The sequence below is a fragment of the Bidens hawaiensis genome, unplaced genomic scaffold (assembly GCF_021521415.1).
Source record: "Bidens hawaiensis isolate Kalapana, Puna unplaced genomic scaffold, B.hawaiensis_p1.1 tig00006845_1, whole genome shotgun sequence".
Taxonomy (NCBI): Eukaryota; Viridiplantae; Streptophyta; class Magnoliopsida; order Asterales; family Asteraceae; genus Bidens; species Bidens hawaiensis.
The window spans coordinates 1158430-1177211 of NW_027491467.1; the positions used below are offsets into that span (position 1 = coordinate 1158430).

The window sequence follows — 18782 nt, forward strand, 5'->3', positions numbered from 1 at the left end:
AGATCAAGCTCGAATGGCTTGTTTGTTCCCTTGAGCTTGGATAAAGTTAAACTAGAAATGTGTTTGGGTTAGTTGACATGGTTAGATTAACATAGAACAAAACATAAAATGGAATACAAAGCTTTCTTCATTGATATTTAAGTGAATTACAAGATATGAAAAATACAGATAAAATCACCAATTGAACAACCTCTACATATGAGAAACAAAAACTTATTTATACTAAACAACAGTTTCCGCATATATGAAATATAATATATCAGAGTATTCACTCACCACACTATTCTCACATCAATCTCTGTCTTGTCAATAGTTTCCGCAGTTCTCGCATCCACCATAGCTTTCGCACCAAAGACTTTTTGTTTAAATCTTGAGGTCCGAGCAACATATCGAATCCTTACATATAACGCTCAAGAGATGGTGCAATGATAAGCGACTGCTTTCTGTCTAGTAGACATCATAGGTTAAAATCTTTCTTCTACCGGTTTCTTACCATAGCATTGATATCTGCCTTGTACAAGATGCAATTTACTAGATTCCATTGGTTAGCATGGTAATGACTGGTCACTTGAGTTTATCCATAACAGGTTCTCATAATTATCAGCAAATAAAAAGGTTAAGTGTGTTGATGTATATATATTTTTTATACGTATACATGTGTTTATATGAATGTGTGTAAGCATGTGTATAAATGAAACAAGATTGATTCGCTTATAAAATTCGTTATACTCGAATTAGTTAAACAACCTGGAATAAATCAAGTCTAATAATAATGATTAGAATCAAGTGGCCAAAGATAAGAGTCCCACATATTGATTTGATTACTCATTATCAATCAATCAATCAATCAACGTGGTCATTATGTTGCTTTCTAAAAGAGGAGAAAAGTAAGCAGAGTTAACCACTTGTTTGTGTGAAGCCTGTGTAGACAACATTCCAATATCCCATATATGATGAGCCTGAGATACATAATCATATTGCTTAATGAATCAACAAGTTGGACTCACAAATTATTTCCAAAGGATTATGAAGTTGGTGGTTCCTTTCTACTGCATAATCACTTGATTCATATCACTTAATAAAATCAACAAAATTGCATACTGCAGAATACAGTAATAATAATATTGGAGTCAAAGAGTATCATCTACAATCGTTCATCTACGGCTCAGATGCAATGAAACCTTCAACTTTCGGGTTATTAGATACCACACGTCCCTGATCAAAGACAGCAGCCAGCGCAATGTATTCAAACCGCATCACCACATTACATTTACCCAACAGGACCACCCTTACCCCAAGTTAAGATTTCACTTGTGTATCGGCATAATAAATGAGTGTAGTAATTAATGTTTGTGGATTAAGAAGTAGATTTGCTAAGTTTAATCTATATTCTATACACAAAAAAACTCTTTATTCAACACAAAAAATGCTGTTCACCATCAAAAAACTATTTATGTCCAACAAATTCATTCACCCATTTCATCAGTCTCATCCAACGACTTAGCCATATTCCGCGGCCCCCTTTCCTTTCTCTTACCGAAAGAGGCCGATCTAATCGCGTGACGTGTTGCAGGAGATAATAACTTCTGCGACCGAGTCCGCCTCTCGGGTGTCATACTCCCAATTTTATACATTGACCTCCGAGGCGAGGCCAGTACTTTTTCCTCATTTTGCCCCCATTTTGCATCCAACTCTCTTATTTCTTTTTTAGACATTTCTATTTTCATTATTATTTCCTCTTCATTTGCGTTTAATGCTTCCACCCATGCTTGAGCTGCAACAACCTTTTTATCAGCAATCTCTTCTGCACCGCTCGCCTTTCCATTTAAGTACTCGTATTCAAAAGTAGTTATTATTATTGTTGAACTGTTTAGAGAAGTCTGTTCTCGAGCACGTACGGTTGAATCAATCACGGTTTTTAAATTCTCTAGCGCGGTAAATTCGGTTGACTTGGTGGCTTTGAGTTCTTCCATCACGGCTTCTAATCTTTGCTCGGTTAATTCTATTTCCGACTCGGTTTTAGGAATCTCCAACTTAATATTTTCAGTTTCTTTAATAATAAGTTCCTTTTGTTTCTTTATTGTCTCGGCGTCCCTTCTTAAGTTTTCGACTGTGACTGATAGATTTGATGCAACCGAGTTGGCTTTTTCTGTGGTCGCTGTGATCGATTCTACTTTTGCCTGTTCTTTTAATATCTTCGCGTTTAGAGTTTCAATCGCTAAGTCTCGTTTCGCTTCTTCTTTCTCGAAAGGCGATTTTTCGTCTCGAATGCTTTTAAGCTCGTTTCGGATTACATCCATGGATGCCATGAAGTTAAACCCTTCCCCTTTAATGTTGGCTAGTTCGGTTTTTGCGGTTTCTAGTTCTTCTGTAACTGTTTGTAACAAATTGGGACCCACTTTTGGGGCTTTAGCTTGCACGAGTTCGTTCTGTAACAAACTTACATTGTAAAGAGTTAGTTGGAGGTCTTGTTGGAGTTTGTTATGCTGGGCAATCTCTTTGACTTTTGCTTGGTAGTGATTTGCTTCTTGTTTCCTCTGAGCTTCAATGGACTCGTGTTCTTTAACCGCTTCGATTCGTGCTAGTTCAACAAGAACGTGTTCTTCGTCTATTTCCTGGATCTCTTTTTTGATTCTTTGAACCGCGTTTAAAAGTGTGGTTTTCTTAGAACTTGAGGCTTTGAACGTGTTCTCTGCGTGTCTTTTCTCCTTCAATATGCGTGTCATATCGAGCTTTATCTTGCTTAATTCGCGTGTGATTTGTTGGATTTCTTGCACCACTTGTGCATACCGGTAATCTTCCTTGCTCATTATGGAAACTTCCATGTTCTTGCCTTCATAAAAATTGGAACCACAGTCAGTTGAAAACAGTGTAGAAATTAGTCTTGTAAACGAACACAAACAGATCGTGTTTGTTCTTTTTTACTTTAGCCGAACAAACGATCGAACACGAACAGCTAAAGGAATGAGGTTTTCTTGTTCTTGTTTGTTCATTAAGAAAATCAATGTGTCCGTGTTCATTTAATAACAGTATAAACGAACGATTCACAAATGTAAACGAATGAACATAGCAGAGCTAAAACGAGGTAATAGTAAATGTGCAAAAGTGTTATTAAAGCTCGAGTAAATTGTAATACGGGCCTACAAAATTTTCATGAATATTTCAATAAGCATAAAGGAACTTAAATAAACGTAAACTATACATAAACGAAAGTAAAGGACAAACATAAACGAATTCAAACGAACAAACATAAACAAACGAACACAATCATAAATGAACGAACGAGACATATGTTCATGTCCATTCGTTTAACTAAATAAACAAAAAAATGGTTATTGCAATATTCATTTCGGTTGGTTTACATGCCTAGTAGAATCTAGAAATGATAAGCCTGTTGATTTCAAAGCTAACAATAATCATGTGGACATATACGAACCACCGATTAATAATAACTTAATTAAGGTCTATAACTATAAGAATACTGTAATGTAAATTATATTGCGCTAAAGTAACTAAGAAGTAGTAATCTATGTCAATTTTTATAAGTTGTTCATCTTGTATTTCAACAACCCGAAAATGACACGACACCGTTTCGAATTTTCAATGGTAAGTCAAGATTTGAAGTTTAATGGAAAATTCAAGATATTAGAAAACCTTGTAGAATTAAATTAAGCAAGAAAGAATGCAGAAGTGGTAGTAGAGCTAAAGCAAAAGGTACAATCTTGCACAGCATCCATAATGAAAGAAAATTGGGGATGTTGCATACGTACCTGAATAATTATGATTTGATAAACTGTGGTGTGGGGGGTTGATAATTAATGAAGGATTCGTTACTTCAGTTGAGGGGTTACTTGAAATGGTAATTCATGTTGATGACTGACTGACTGACTGACTGGTGGGTATTATTATTATTGTTAGTATCGACAGCCTCTGATTTTTTATGCTCTTTTTGGGCCCACTGGTTTGCTAGTGGCTAGTTTGAGAGTACCCATCATCCTTTTATAGAATTATTTTTGTTTTTTTTTATAGATGTGTAATGAAGAAGAACATGCCTCTAAAATTAAAAAGAGCCTTGTACATTGGATAACATAATCGAATTATAGAGAGCTTCAAGTTAACGTTAAGTAATCCATTTTACGTTTTCTTTCTGATTCTCCCGTTAATGTTATTGGGTGTTCAGTATTTAAATCGGATTCAAGGTACACAAATTCTATTCGACTCGCATTCGAATTTGAAGGTTTGAATTCGGTTTTCAATCATTCTTATCGAATGCGAATTTATGATTTCAATTTCGATTCAAAATTGATATTCAAAATATGCATCTATTATCACTATAAATTATACATGCTCATAAAAAAAGATAAAGTATAGAACCTTTTATGTTCAAAAGATTGAAAATTGAAAGATCATCATTTTGATTATTAATTCATATAATTGAAAGTTATCATTTTGAATATTTGAAATGTTGTAACCTTGAATGATTTATTTGTTTTCTAGGCTTGTATTTTTTGTTGTTAAAAACAAAAGTTTGTAGTGGTTTTTAAATTGAAATTAAAATAAAAAAAGAAATTGACTCAATTTGAATCCAATCCATTTGAATTCGAATTTCATTTTCAAATTGAATTTTAAATTGGCTATTTTGAATTCGAATTGAATCGAATTTGTCAGATCTATTTCGAATTCGAATCAAATTCGAATCTAACTTCAAAATTTATAAAATTCGATTAGAATAAATCGATTATTTGAAATTCAGTTCGTTGAACACTCTAAATGTTACTCTTAACTGGAAGAGATCACCGATACATCTAACGTTTCACTACTTCGAAGAAGATAGTGATCACCTTATATATGTTTCATTAATCCAATGTAGTTATCACCTTTTTCATTTCATTATATTTAAGAAGTGGTGATCACCTCTCTAACAAATCTCCTAACAATAATGGTACGGCACAAGAATGACTATGATTTTAGGTGTATCAGAACTTTTTTATTTTGCTCTTCTTTGATCTTAGTCTTCTCTTTATCGAATTATGTGTGAAATATGGAGTTAAGAGATATAATTAGGGGTGTTCTTTGGGTTTCGAGTTTTTTGGGTCGGGTTCTTCAAGTTTCAAAGTTTTAAATATTGACCTGAAACTCAACTCAAATCTCTCACGTATTTTTCGGGTTCGGGTTTTTTCGAGTTGGCTTAATCGTTTTTCGAGTATCCTAAAAAAAAGAAAACAATTTTTTTTTAAAAACTACAATGCTAAAATTAAAACAACATATTCTTCTTTTCTTATAACATAAATAATCAAATAATAAACTAACCTAACTTGATAAAAATATTCAAAAGAAAAGTAAAACTAACTCGAACCTTAATCGTATTCAATCGGGCGTGTTTGGTTGTTCGATTACGGTTGCTGTTTGTAAATAACAGAAAACATAAATTAATAATAAGCAATCGATCCATAATAGTTAGAATGAAAACAGTCGATTAAAGCCAAATTCTGATAACTTTAGTGGAAAAGACTTAACCTATTATACAAAAAAATATACTTAATTTCAAAACTAAAAGTTTATTCGGGTTCACCCAAATCTTATAAATCAAACCCGAGAACCAACCCGAATTACTTCGGTTCGGGTTCGGGTTAGTCATTTCTCGGGTTCGGATACTTCGAGTTGGGTTAGTTCGGGTTGGTTTCGGGTAAAGTGACAGCCCTAGATATAATACTTGGTTTTTTATATTGTATTGTTATAGTCGGTATTGCAAAAATCCCGACTAGTCACCGATTAATCCCTGATTAATCGCTAGTCCCCACTTCACTGATTAATTTCGGGCTAGTCGGCCAATTAATCGGTCAATGGTAAAAGCCGGCCCGAAATCGACGGTTTCCGGTCAAATCAAGCCAAAATTGGCGGCTTCCGGTGAGATTTCGACCAAAAATAACGGTTTCAGGTGAGATTCCGACCAAAATCGGCCATTTTCTGCGAGAGATTTCAGTAAAAAAAAACCCCCGGTTCCAAGCAAGATTCCAACCAATATATGTTTGTGTATGTATAAAACTGATAATTACATATAAAAATGTGTGTGTGTATATATAAAACTGAAAATGATATATTAAAGTCCGATCCGATTAATCGGGATTAATCTTAACTAATCCCGATTAATCGCTAGTCCCCACCCCACCGCCCGACTAGCTGCTAGCGATTTTTACAACCAACACAGTACATGGACCGTGGAAATAGTTTGAACCATTTAGGAACAACAGGCAAATAAAGTTAGTGTCAAATCAGAGTAATTTCAATAGGTTAAGAAGATTATCTAGTTTTTATTCTAATCAAACCAATTACATAGGCTAGGGGTTTTCCACTAAAACCGTTATTGGCAATATCTGGTTAAACCTTTTGACCAATATTCATTTACTGTTAGTGATCAATATTTTAGAAACCGTTTAACTATTGTTATCCCAGTAAAATTTTCAATATATCCAAGCAATTCAACTACTACTACACCACACTACACTTGGCTCTACACATTTACACTACTAACTGTAACACCCCGGCTAAAGCGGAAACGCTTGAGTGTGATGTACAAATTGCTCAAAACACATGTGACACTATTAAGTGATAATATTATCATTAATTCATTCAAATGCATCTAAGTACACAAGTTTATCAAATGAACAAATACAAGGGAAAATGAACAAAACAAAGCGGAAACGCCTGAGTGTGACGTACAACTTGCTCAAAACACATGTGACACTATTAAGTGACAATATTATCATTAATTCATTCAAAGACATCAAGTCACAAGTTTATCAACTGAACAAATACTAGGGAAAATGAACAAAACAAACATCTTCTTGTTTATTATTTAGATAACCTAACTTCTAGAATCTTCGTCATTTCATCCTCTAATGAAAGTACCTGTAGCATATATATAAAATAAAGTCAACTAAATGAATAGTTTGTGAGTTCACACAAGTTTTTGATATAAGTACATAAAAATCATTCAATTCCATGAACAAGTGTAAATGAGCAAGTAAGGTCCTTTCCAGCTGGGATTGTGCACCAGCATACTCAGATAAGCGCAAGTAAGGTCCTTTCCAGTTGGGATTGCGCACCAACGTACTTAGATAAATAGGCCATTTTCCACTCATAACAACAAATGTCTTGAGCGCAAAGGGGGGCGTATGATCATACTATATTGAAGTAATCTATGTGCAAGTAATTTTGAGCAAGTAACAAGTAAACATGCAAGTCCATATAGCGAATTGCAGTTTGTGTATAATGAATAATCGAAATTGCAATTTGGATAGGATATATATGCTACCCCCAAAAGTAGTAAAAGAGTAAAAATGGGGTGCGAGAAACTCACCATGAAGTTGAAGACAAACTTGAAATAAAACCGAAAGTGCATAAATGAAACCAAAGCAATTGAACGTCACAAACCATAATTAAAAGCACAAAATTGATATTAACTAACGACTTATAAAAATAGATAAATCGGGTTGTCCCGATTGTTATATATTTTTCATCATTTTATGAAGGTTGATATTATAATATTATTTTAACGATTTATTAAATCTAATATTTTTAAATTACGAGATAAATGCTAAGTTTGAATATTATAACGTTTAAAGAGTTTGGATGTTAATGGTATATTTTATTTTGAACAACGACATGTTAATGAATTTTAAAGTTTAACGAAGGAAAATATGTATACATACACACACACACACACACACACATATATATATAAGTTAAACTAGTTTTAAACGAATTTGACGGGTTTAAGATCTATAACGTTTATGCATTATGGATCTTCATGAAATTTAGCTTTGAAAAATAATTATATTAGCGTGATATAAATTTAACGAAATAATATATATTAATTTAATGTTAATCGGAATTTTAACGAAAACTTAACGGAAACGAAAGTCGGGTTTATAGGTGAAAAGAGATTATGACTAATTTAACTTTATATAATTTTATTGATTTAATATAGTTTTTATAAATTTTTATTTGGTTAACATATATTAAAAGATAGGTTTTAAAAATAAAACAACAAAACTGCCATGACCCTGGTTTGAACGCGGGTCCCCTGATTGACACATCCAGGACCTAACCAGTTGGACCAGCATGTTAATTTATTGAAAGAATAGGAACTAATATATATAAATGGTAGAGATATTGTACGCTAATGCCTTAACGTACGAGAGGTACGCGAGACACTCAAAGGAAAAAAGCAAAGGCAAAAAAAAAACCTAAAACGCTCACAAAAACTTAAACGCCCAGCCAAAAACCTAAAACGCTCAGAAAACGCTAAAAACGGTCTTCGTGAAAAAAGTAAAAAGTTGATCGATTAACGATCCAAAACTGTTTTTTTCGGTTAACCAATGATTAATTGGATATGTATTGACGATTCTGAGATGTTGGGATGTGATTTCATGGATCGATTCGTGAAAAACGGGATTCACGTACGTTAATGTACGTTAAGGATTAGTGTATTGGATCTTTTCACTATATATATATATATATATATATATATATATATATATATAAACATTCCAGTTCATCTTTTACACTACCAAACCCTAGAATTCTAATATGTTTATTGACTCCATGTTTGCACAAATTAGGTTGGGGGTTTTGTTAGACTGCTTGAAACGATTAGTTTACATATAATACTTACTTGATTATGTTTGTGTTTGACGGTGGTCGGAGCTTGGCCGGAAACGAACTTTGAAGAATGATTGCGAAATTATAAAGAGTATATTAGAGAGATTTGATGATTAGTGCAAGTTTAGATGATGGTTTAGACTCTATTCGTAATAACAATTGGATCAATTAGTGTTTATTTCGCGTTAATTGGATTTGATTATAATCCGATGGTCGTGGTAATTAATGCGAGTTTATTAGTGTGTAAATGATGAAATTAATCAAGTAATAATGTTTAGAATTAGTGGTGACAACGTTTGGGATGATTAACAGATTAAAACAAATGTTAAATGGTTATTTTAGAGTTCGCCAGAACCGTTTTCCGGTCGCCGGAGATGGCGCTGGAAAAACGGTCGGAAAAACGTGAGAAGGGATAGGAGGGCTGCTGCTCTTCATTATTATTATTATTATTATTATTATTATTATTATTATTATTATTATTATTATTATTATTATTATTATTATTATTATATTTAAATATAATTTACATATTCAGCCCTTGTACTTTTATTTTATATTAAAATTGAATTTAAAGAATATTTACAATTTGGACCTTGTACTTTTCATTGTTATATGAATGTAATAAAATGTTTTGGATTATTTTTATATTATACCCGGATAGTTTGCGACTCGCTTAAATAAAATCATTAAAAGCCGGAGCTTTGTAAGTTAAACGAATTATATAGAAAATGAACAATCGATGACTTGAACTATCAGGAATATTGTATAAATACTAAAGGGATGACACGATCACATCGAAACAACAAAACATGTCGGTTAACGAACATAATAAAAATACATGAGACGAAACTTGAAATATATATTTATATTTATTTATAAATACAACCGAAAATTTTAAAATGGATCGGGTTTCGGTTCGAAAAGTATTGAATGTTACACTAACCCATGTCCAGTGCCTGGCAGAGCTAAGGGGGCTTTAATCCTTACTCTTTATCCTCATCTTCGCCTAGGCTAACGGGACCTTACTTATTCAGGGAGGAGAGTGGAGCCTCGAGAAGCACTGTTGAGAGGTAGATCTTTGGCCCATCTTCATTCTCTACAGGGTCTCAAACATTTCTTCACCATAGGTGTTCTATAGATTTTATAGATCAATCAAACACATAAGTTTTTGTGATGAGAACTCCAACGTGTATAACCAACTCTTACTAAATAAGTTATTTGATTAAAAACATTTTCGGTTGCAATTTCTAAAAATTTCTTTTCTTTATCCAAGTTATCTTTTTGACTTTCTCGAATTGTATCTTGTCATATGCAAGATGCACAAACCACAATTATTAAAGTCAAATATGTTCACACAAAAAATTCCACACTTAGTATGTATGTTTGTTAAGGACTGCAAAACATCTGGTTGAAGGTTATGAGCAAATCAGTCTCATCACCAGGCCGAAAGTGATAGTAAATACTAAGCATGAGGGAATTCACAGTAGTGGTTTGAAAGTTTTTACTTAATTGAGTAAAATAGAAAACCGTTCATTGAGTTAAAAATTGACAATTGGGCTTGTTTAATTTGGGGCTACTAAATTTGGCCTAGTAAATTAAAAACGTAACCTAGATTTTTATTATTTTCAATAAAAATGGGTGCCTATTTTTAGATTTGATGGGCTAAAATTGTTACAAACAAATCTTATGGTCCATGGGCTAGGGGAACATAACTTTATTTATTTACTAGCTTTTATCCCTTGTATTACGAGATTTTTTTATATTATTCGTTTATAATATTTATATATTTTTTGAATTTTAATTTTATTTATTGTTAGAATGTTAATAATATACTTAGAATTTAATGATGAAAGAATTTCAAAAATATATGAGATGCTATAACCCGGTTTAAAACTATCTGGGTTTGGTGAGACCCATCACCCGCTTATTTTTTTTACTATAAAATTGTTTTTTTAATTAAATAATATATTTTTATTAAAAAAAGCGGATATTAATTTTTAGTACATTACTTTTTATAGTATTTTCATATCAAATATTTGGTTAGATTAATTTTTGATTTAATGAGATTTTATAACCCGTTTAAGGGCTATCTGGGTTTGGTGAAACCCACATCCACAAATTCAGGTCAAATGCTGATAAGTCTTCATTTACAAATAAAACAATCTATGGCTTGAGAGAATGCTGAGAGGTTTCGTTTATATATATATTGAAGATTTTTTTTCTTTTTTTCAAAAGTGTTGTTTAAAAAACTTATTGGTCGATGAAAAAGGTAGCATACATTAGAGGTGCATAAATCATGTATTTGAAAAACCCGGGCTCAGGTATGATATGGTATTAGCAATACCTGGGTTGTGTTCGGGCCCAGGTATTGACTTGAAAATACCCTATGTACCGGGTCTGAGTCAAGTAATCGGGTATTCAATACCCAGTTATTTGAATACCTATTTTCGGGTATCAAAAAAACCCGTTTTCTGGGTATTTGAATACCCTAATTCCAACTTCAACATGGAACCGCAATGAATGAATCGAGCCTTGTTTGGACCGGACGACATTTCACATAACTCGAAATGAGCCCAAACTAATTGCTTTCGAGTTGTAAGAACTTCCATCACTTCTGGTTTGGATTTGGAAGTTGTGATGCCCGCACCTATAGAAAAAGTAGCACTTTGGGACTGGGCCATATGAGAAGCCATTTTCGAGTGGTTTTGGAGTTTTTTTTCTTGTTTGGTATATAAGAAGTGCTCTAAACAATTATTAAATATTTCCAAAAAAAAGACCCGTTTGGTATATCAAAAGAAAAAAAGGTGCTTCTCTAAATAATCATTATATATTAACACAAAAAAGATCGTTGGTGAACCGAATATTATCTATGGGCAGCCACACAATCACTGCCAATTGCCACACAGACATGGATCCACAAACATTAATATCCAAGTATGCAAAAAACCCGGTTCGAGTATGCAAAAAACCCGGGTTTCAGGTTTAACTAAAATTGGGTTTCGGTATAACAAGAACTGGGTTTCGAGTTTCGGGTATAACTGAAACCGGGTTTCGGGTATTATCGGGTGTGTTATGTGTGAAGCCACTTTGAGGTTTGTCAAAGATTGCGGCAGAAAGTCAGCAGCAGAGAACAAACACGTTTTTGGCTCCTCTAAATTCAAGCTTGGTTCCATGGTTTACGACATGCTCCATGGTTCTTGTTTTTTCTCATTCTCTATATAAGATATTTTTGTATTTGTAAATCTTGCACCATCCTGAAATCAATAAAAACTTCCTAGTTACCGAGAGTGGACGTAGGTCGCAGAAAAGACCGAACCACTATAAATCTCAGTGTTCTTGTGGTTGTGTTGAATGTGTTCGTGTGTGTGACCCGTTTGATCCTAACAACTGGTATCAGAGCTCATGCTCCTTTAATCACACGAACCAAGTAGGAGGAGAAGGTGAAGAAGAAAGATACGTACCCGAGGAATTCAGAACCAGGGTTCTGAACCAGCAACCGTCGTCGCTGCCACTAGCCCCGCTGCCGCTGTCACCGTCGCTAGCGGCCGCCAACGATACCGCGACTACCTAGGGTTTCGACGAACCAGTCTCTTGCTCCCCTCACCGGAAATTGTGCATGCCACCATAGTCTTCTCATTTTCTTGGGAGATAGCTTGAAGAAGGAGATTGAATTTTTTTTTTTGTGTGTGTGTTACTTGTCTGCTCAAGAAGAAAGAAGAAGTAAAAGAAGACTTATTCTTGGGAGAAGAGAAAGAGATAAGTTTTCTGAGAAAGGATAGTTCCTTGTGTAGGTAGTTGTCTGCTCAAGTTTCTAAATTAACAAAAGAAGCCCCTCAAGTTTCATGATAAGTTCATCAACTATCATTACTTGTTCATTGCCATTTGAAACTTGAAAAAGTATGGCAGGAGATGGTAAAATAAAGATTGATAAGTTTTATGGAAGTGATTATGGATTTTGGAGAATGCAAATTGAAGATTTATTATATCGGAAAAGTTTGCATTTGCCTATGTTGGGTGAACAACAAGATGACATGTATGATGAAGAATGGAAGTTGTTGGATAGACAAGCTTTGGGTGTGGTTAGGCTTTCTTTTGCAAAAGTGTTGCATATAACATTGTCAATGAAACAACCACATATGGCGTATTGAAAGCTTTGTCCAACATGTATGAAAAACCATCCGCTTCAAACAAAGTATTCCTCATCCGACAATTGGTTAACACCAGGATGAAGGAAGGCATGTCGGTTATCGCTCATATAAATGAGTTTAACTTGATTATCTCCCGTTTAACCTCAGTTGGAATAAAGTTTGAAGATGAAGTACAAGCGCAACTCCTTTTATCATCGTTGCTCGATAGTTGGTCAGGCACAGTCACTGCTGTTAGTAGTGCATCCGGCATTATCAAACTCACTTTCGAGAGTATTCGTGACTTGATAGTAAATGAAGATATTAGACAGAGAAGCAATGGTGAGAATTCTAATTCTAATTCTTTATTGCATATAGAAGGTAGAGGAAGAAGAAACAAAAGAGGACATAGTCGAGGTAGGTCTAAGTCTAGAAAAAAAGGGGCAGTCAAAGAACTAAAAAGACATTGAATGTTGGAATTGCAAAGAAAAAGGTCACTTTAGAAGCCAATATCCAAAACCATCTACAAAGAAAGAAGTAAACAGTATATCCTCGGAAGAATTCGGTGATGCTCTCATCTGTTCTGTTGAAGATTCAGTTGAATCTTGGATTATGGATTCGGATGCTTCTTTCCATGATATCTCATACCCAGATATGGTCAAGAATATACGAACAGGTAACTTTGGTAAAGTTCGTTTAGCAGATGATCAAATGCTTGATATTACAGGTATTGGAGATGTAGACTTGAAAACCTCATTAGGAACTATATGGACATTAAAAAATGTTCGGGTTATTCCGAACTTGAAGAGAAAGTTAATTTCAGTTGGAAAATTAGATGATGAAGGGTTTAATGTTCTCTTTGGGGGTAGACAATGGAAAGTGATCAAAGGCAATTTAGTGATTGCAAAAGGAAAGAAGAAAGGCACTCTATACATGGCAGAAGTTTCAGCTGAAGGTGTTCATGCAATGACCACCGTTCCGAGTCCATCAAATTTATGGCACAACCGACTCGGACACATGAGCGAGAAGGGATTGAAGATGTTGGCTCAGAAAGGAAAGTTTCCAGTCTTGAAGAAAGTGAAAACTGAATTTTGTGAACCTTGGAAAACAAAAGAGAGCTACTTTTGTGAAGACAGGGAGGACACCGAAAGCTCAGAAGTTGGAGCTTGTTCACTCGGATGTATATGGACCAACTTCAGTTTCATCTCTAGGAGGCTCGAGATACTATGTTACCTTCATCAATGATTCAACATGCAAGGTATGGGTATATTTTCTTAACTATAAATCGGGTGTATTTGATGCTTTTAAGATATGGAAATCTGCTGTTGAAAATGAAACTAATTTGAAGGTAAAGTGCTTAAAGTCGGACAATGGTAGTGAATAGATAAGCAAGCAGTTCACTGACTATTGTGCCAAGGAAGGGATAAAGATGATCAGGACGGTTCCTGGAACTCCTCAGCAGAATGGTGTAGCTGAGAGAATGAACAAAACATTGAATGAAAGGGCTAGAAGCATGAGGCTGAATGCCGGGATGCCCAAGACATTCTGGGCCGACGCAGTTAACACTGCAGCCTACTTGATCAACCGTTCACCAACCGTTCCCTTAGATTTCAAGTTTCCTGAAGAAATGTGCCAAGGAAAGGAGGTAAGTCTCGAACACTTATGAGTCTTTGGTTGTAGTGCTTATGATTTGTTCGAAAGTGGTGAAAGAGACAAGCTAGACTTAATGTCCAAGAAGTGCACACTCATTGGTTATGGTTCAAAAGAAATGGGTTACATGCTTTGGGTTAATGAAGGCAGAAAAGTAATCATAAGCAAGAATGTCGTCTTCAATGAAAACAAATTATACAAAGACAGAAACACCAAGAAACAAGAAGTTCAGAAAGAAAGTGTTGAGTTTGAAAGTGAAAAAGAAAAAAGCTTCAGTCGACATTCCATAAAATGGGAATAAGTCAAGCGACAGTGGGAGCTTAGGGGATGATTCTAGTAATGATTCTGAGGAAGAAGAAGTAGAAGAAGTAGCTCCTCAAACTCCAGAATCCCCAGAAACACCTCAAAATCAACCAAGAAGATCATTTAGAGCCACTAGACCGCAAAACCGGTACTCACCATTAGTGAACTACATTCTTTTGACTGAAAATGGTGAACCTCATTGTTACCCTGAAGCTATGGGGTTGAAAGATTCTTTGCAGTGGAAGATAGCAATAAAAGATGAAATTAAGTCGCTTGAGAAGAACAAGACCTGGCACTTAACAAAGCTTCCAGCTGGGAAGAAGGCTCTTCAAAACAAATGGGTTTTCAGGGTCAAGGATGAACATGATGGTACCAAACGTTACAAAGCAAGATTAGTAGTCAAGGGTTTTTAGCAGAAAGAGGGAATCAGTTTCAATGAGATATTCTCTCCAGTAGTGAATATGACCACTATCAGACTTGTTCTCAGTCTTGTAGCAGCAGAAGGATTGTATTTAGAGCAACTAGATGTCAAGACAACTTTTCTACACGGTGACCTAGAAGAAGAAATCTACATGACACAACCAGAAGGTTTTCAGGTTAAAGGTAAAGAAAACTTGGCGTGTAAATTGAAGAAGAGTTAGTATGGTCTGAAGCAAGCGCCAAGACAATGGTCCTTGAAGTTTGATAACTTCATGGGAAGAGTTGGTTAATGTGACAATGACCATTGTTGTTACATAAAGAAGTTCAAGGGTTCTTATATCATTCTACTACTCTATGTAGATGATATGTTGATTGCAGGTTCAGACATGACAGAAATCAAAAAGTTAAAGAAGCAAATGTCTGAAGAGTTCGAAATGAAAGACTTAGGAGCTGCAAACCAAATACTCGGGATGAGTATTTTCAGAAACAAAGAAGATGGTTATTTGACACTCTCTCAAGAGAAATACATTGAGAAAGTATTAGAGAAATTCAGCCTTAAAGATGCCAAGATCAGAAGCACACCCTTGGGAAGTCACTTTAAGCTTTCCAAAGACCAGTCACCCAAATCAGAAGAAGACAAAGCAGAAATGGCTAAAGTTCCGTATCCATCTGCAGTTGGTAGCCTCATGTATGTAATGGTATGCACGAGACCAGATATTGCTTATGCAGTGGGAGTTAATAGTCGGTTTATGTTATTCCAGGTAGAGAACATTGGGAAGCAGTTAAGTGGTTGCTAAGATATCTGAAGGAGACTTCAAAATTGGCATTGCATTTTAAGGGGAAAGATGTTATTCTGAAAGGCTTTGCAGATGAAGACCTTGGTGGTTGCAAAGAATCATTCAAAAGCACTACCGGGTATGTCTTTATAGTGGGAGGCACTGCGGTAAGTTGGATGTCCAAACCAATGTTTTCAGACCCGGACCGGTTGTCAACCCGGAGATCTTACCGGGTCACAGGTAGGACTGGCTCGGAAGGTCGGACCGAACATTGACCCGGATAACGTCATAAATAATATATATATATATATATATATATATATATATATATATATATAAATATATATTATTTGTATTACACTTTAGTTTAAGTTTTATTTGTTTAATTTGTATTTGAAATTAACTACTAACTGCATGAACAGAATTGAAACATTAATTGCCTCTATTATTAATTATTAAATTGAATGATTTTGGGTTGTTTTACACCATAAATTCAAACTGATACAAGTATTTAGTATTTATTTTCATGAAAATTACCATTAGCAAAGCCTTGTTGGTTGGCATCTATTGTTTAGTTTAAGACTTTCAACTTGGTTTGTGCAAGGGTTCGAATCCCTACCATGACCACATTTTGGATTTAATAGAAAACAAAGACTTACCGGTTCAACCGCCGGTTCATCGGTTCCGGTCGAACCGCAGACCGCTAAACCCGGCCGGTCCATTAGAAAACGGGCTATACTATGCGAACCGGACCGGGATGCCTACCGGGTCCCGGTCGAACCGGTCCGGTCCGGGTTTCAAAACAATGGTCCAAACTACAGAAAAGTGTTGCCCTTTCAACAACAGAAACAGAGTATATTGCAGTTGCTGAAGCAAACAAAGAACTTATATGGTTGAAGAATTTTCTCAATAAACTTGGCAAAGAACAAGATGATTGTGTGCTATTTTGTGACAATCAAAGTTCAATTTATCTTGCAAAGAATCCTGTCTTTCATTCGAAGACAAAACACATACATATGAGATATCACTTCATCAGAGAAAGAATTAATGATTGCACTCTGAAGTTGAAGAAAATCAAAGGAACTGAAAATCCAGCAAATATGTTGACTAAGGTTGTCACCTTAGAGAAGTTGAAGCTTTGCATAGCTTCAACTGGCCTTCAGAATAATTGAAGAGAAGACCAGGGTAACTAGGAAGATACTGAAAAGTTTCTTACAAATATACAGATGCACAGTTGAAGTACAAGTGAAGATTGTTTCGTGGCTTCAAGTGGGAGATTGTTATGTGTGAAGCCACTTTGAGGTTTGTCAAAGATTGCGGCAGAAAGTCAGCAGCAGAGAACAAACACATTTGTGGCTCCTCTAAATTCAAGCCTCGTTCCATGGTTTACGGCATGTTCCATGGTTCTTATTTTTTCTCATTCTCTATGTAAGATATCTTTGTATTTGTAAATCTTGCACCATCCTGAAATCAATAAAAACTTCATAGTTACCGAGAGTGGACGTAGGTAGCAGAAAAGACCGAACCACTATAAATCTCAGTGTTCTTGTGGTTGTGTTGATTGTGTTCGTGTGTGTGACTCGTCTGATGCTAACAAGGTGTGGGTTCAAGTTCGGGTTTTAGCAATGAAATCATACCTTATCCATACCCTAAGGGTAGGGTCGGGTTCAGGTATTAAAAAATCGGGCTTAAAAATCCCGGTTCCAGGTGTTTTTTTCCAGGTCCGGTTTCAGTTTTGGTTTTTCTTTTTACCTCTAACATAAATAATGTCATAAGATGTAAAATCTTATGGGATTGCTCGGCCCTAAACCCATAGCATGGGCCGTCACATCAATATACAACACAAGCCCCATAAGACTATGTGTAGTGTATGGGCTACAAAATGAGGTGTTTTGCGTTATGTGGCAACCAGCCAGCAAATTATGAGTTTTGTTTTAGGGATGTAGTGGTGTTGTAGCCTAATATATATATATATATATATATATATATATATATATATATATATATATATATATATATATATGGGATGGTTATCCTAAAAATAGGTAGTTTCCTAGGAAGACTAGGAATAAATCATAGCCATTGGATCATGTTAATCAATGGTTGAGATTGAAAATTACCAATAACCGACATAGTTAGTTTCCTAGAATTACTCTTTAATCGTTATAACCAACATAGTTTCCTAGATATGTTCTTTCATTATCATTTGTAGTGCCAAATGCCAAAATTTTGTTGGTTCTTACCATTCTTAAGAAACTCCTTATTCTTATTTGAGCCCTTATATATATATATATATATCATACTCACATTATATTATAATAATAATAAACCAAACAAACAAACAGGCGAGAAAAAGAACTTGCCCCCGCCCTTGTCGTCCCTTTTGTCGCCCACGGGGGCAATGCTCTCGCCCGTTCTCGCCCCTTTTTCTCGCCCATTACATATAGCCTAAGTAAAAGGGTGTTGGGTATTACACGATGATTTAGGGGTGGGTAATAACCAAACCTTAACCATGTCAAAACAAAATCATTGAAACTAAACCGAAACTAATCGATAACCAAATTAACCAAAATAGGTAATTGGTTATTTCTTTACCCTCGGTTAACCTAAATTAACCGGACTAAACCGATATTTTCATATGTCTACATAGCTTTTACACTTTCATTTTATGTATAAATGCATTTAAACTTTTATACCACTATTTCTTATTTTTATACATTCATTTTATATTCTTATATCTATATATATATTTTTTGTATATGTATATTCACTTCAAGTATATATGCATTTCATGTATTTTTAAGTAAAACTTTTGTCCCAAATTTGATATTGGTTATTAACTGAA

General features: G+C 34.8%; 1 protein-coding gene across 1 annotated transcript; it reads right to left on the reverse strand.

Moving 5' to 3' along the window:
* Positions 1 to 1452: 1452 nt before the first annotated feature.
* LOC143633683 (protein PLASTID MOVEMENT IMPAIRED 2-like) lies at positions 1453 to 2848 on the reverse strand. The gene has a single exon (XM_077101933.1). It carries the CDS (start codon positions 2823 to 2825, stop codon positions 1467 to 1469), a length of 1359 nt encoding a protein of 452 aa, XP_076958048.1. The 5' UTR covers positions 2826 to 2848; the 3' UTR covers positions 1453 to 1466.
* Between the last annotated feature and the right edge of the window lie 15934 nt (positions 2849 to 18782).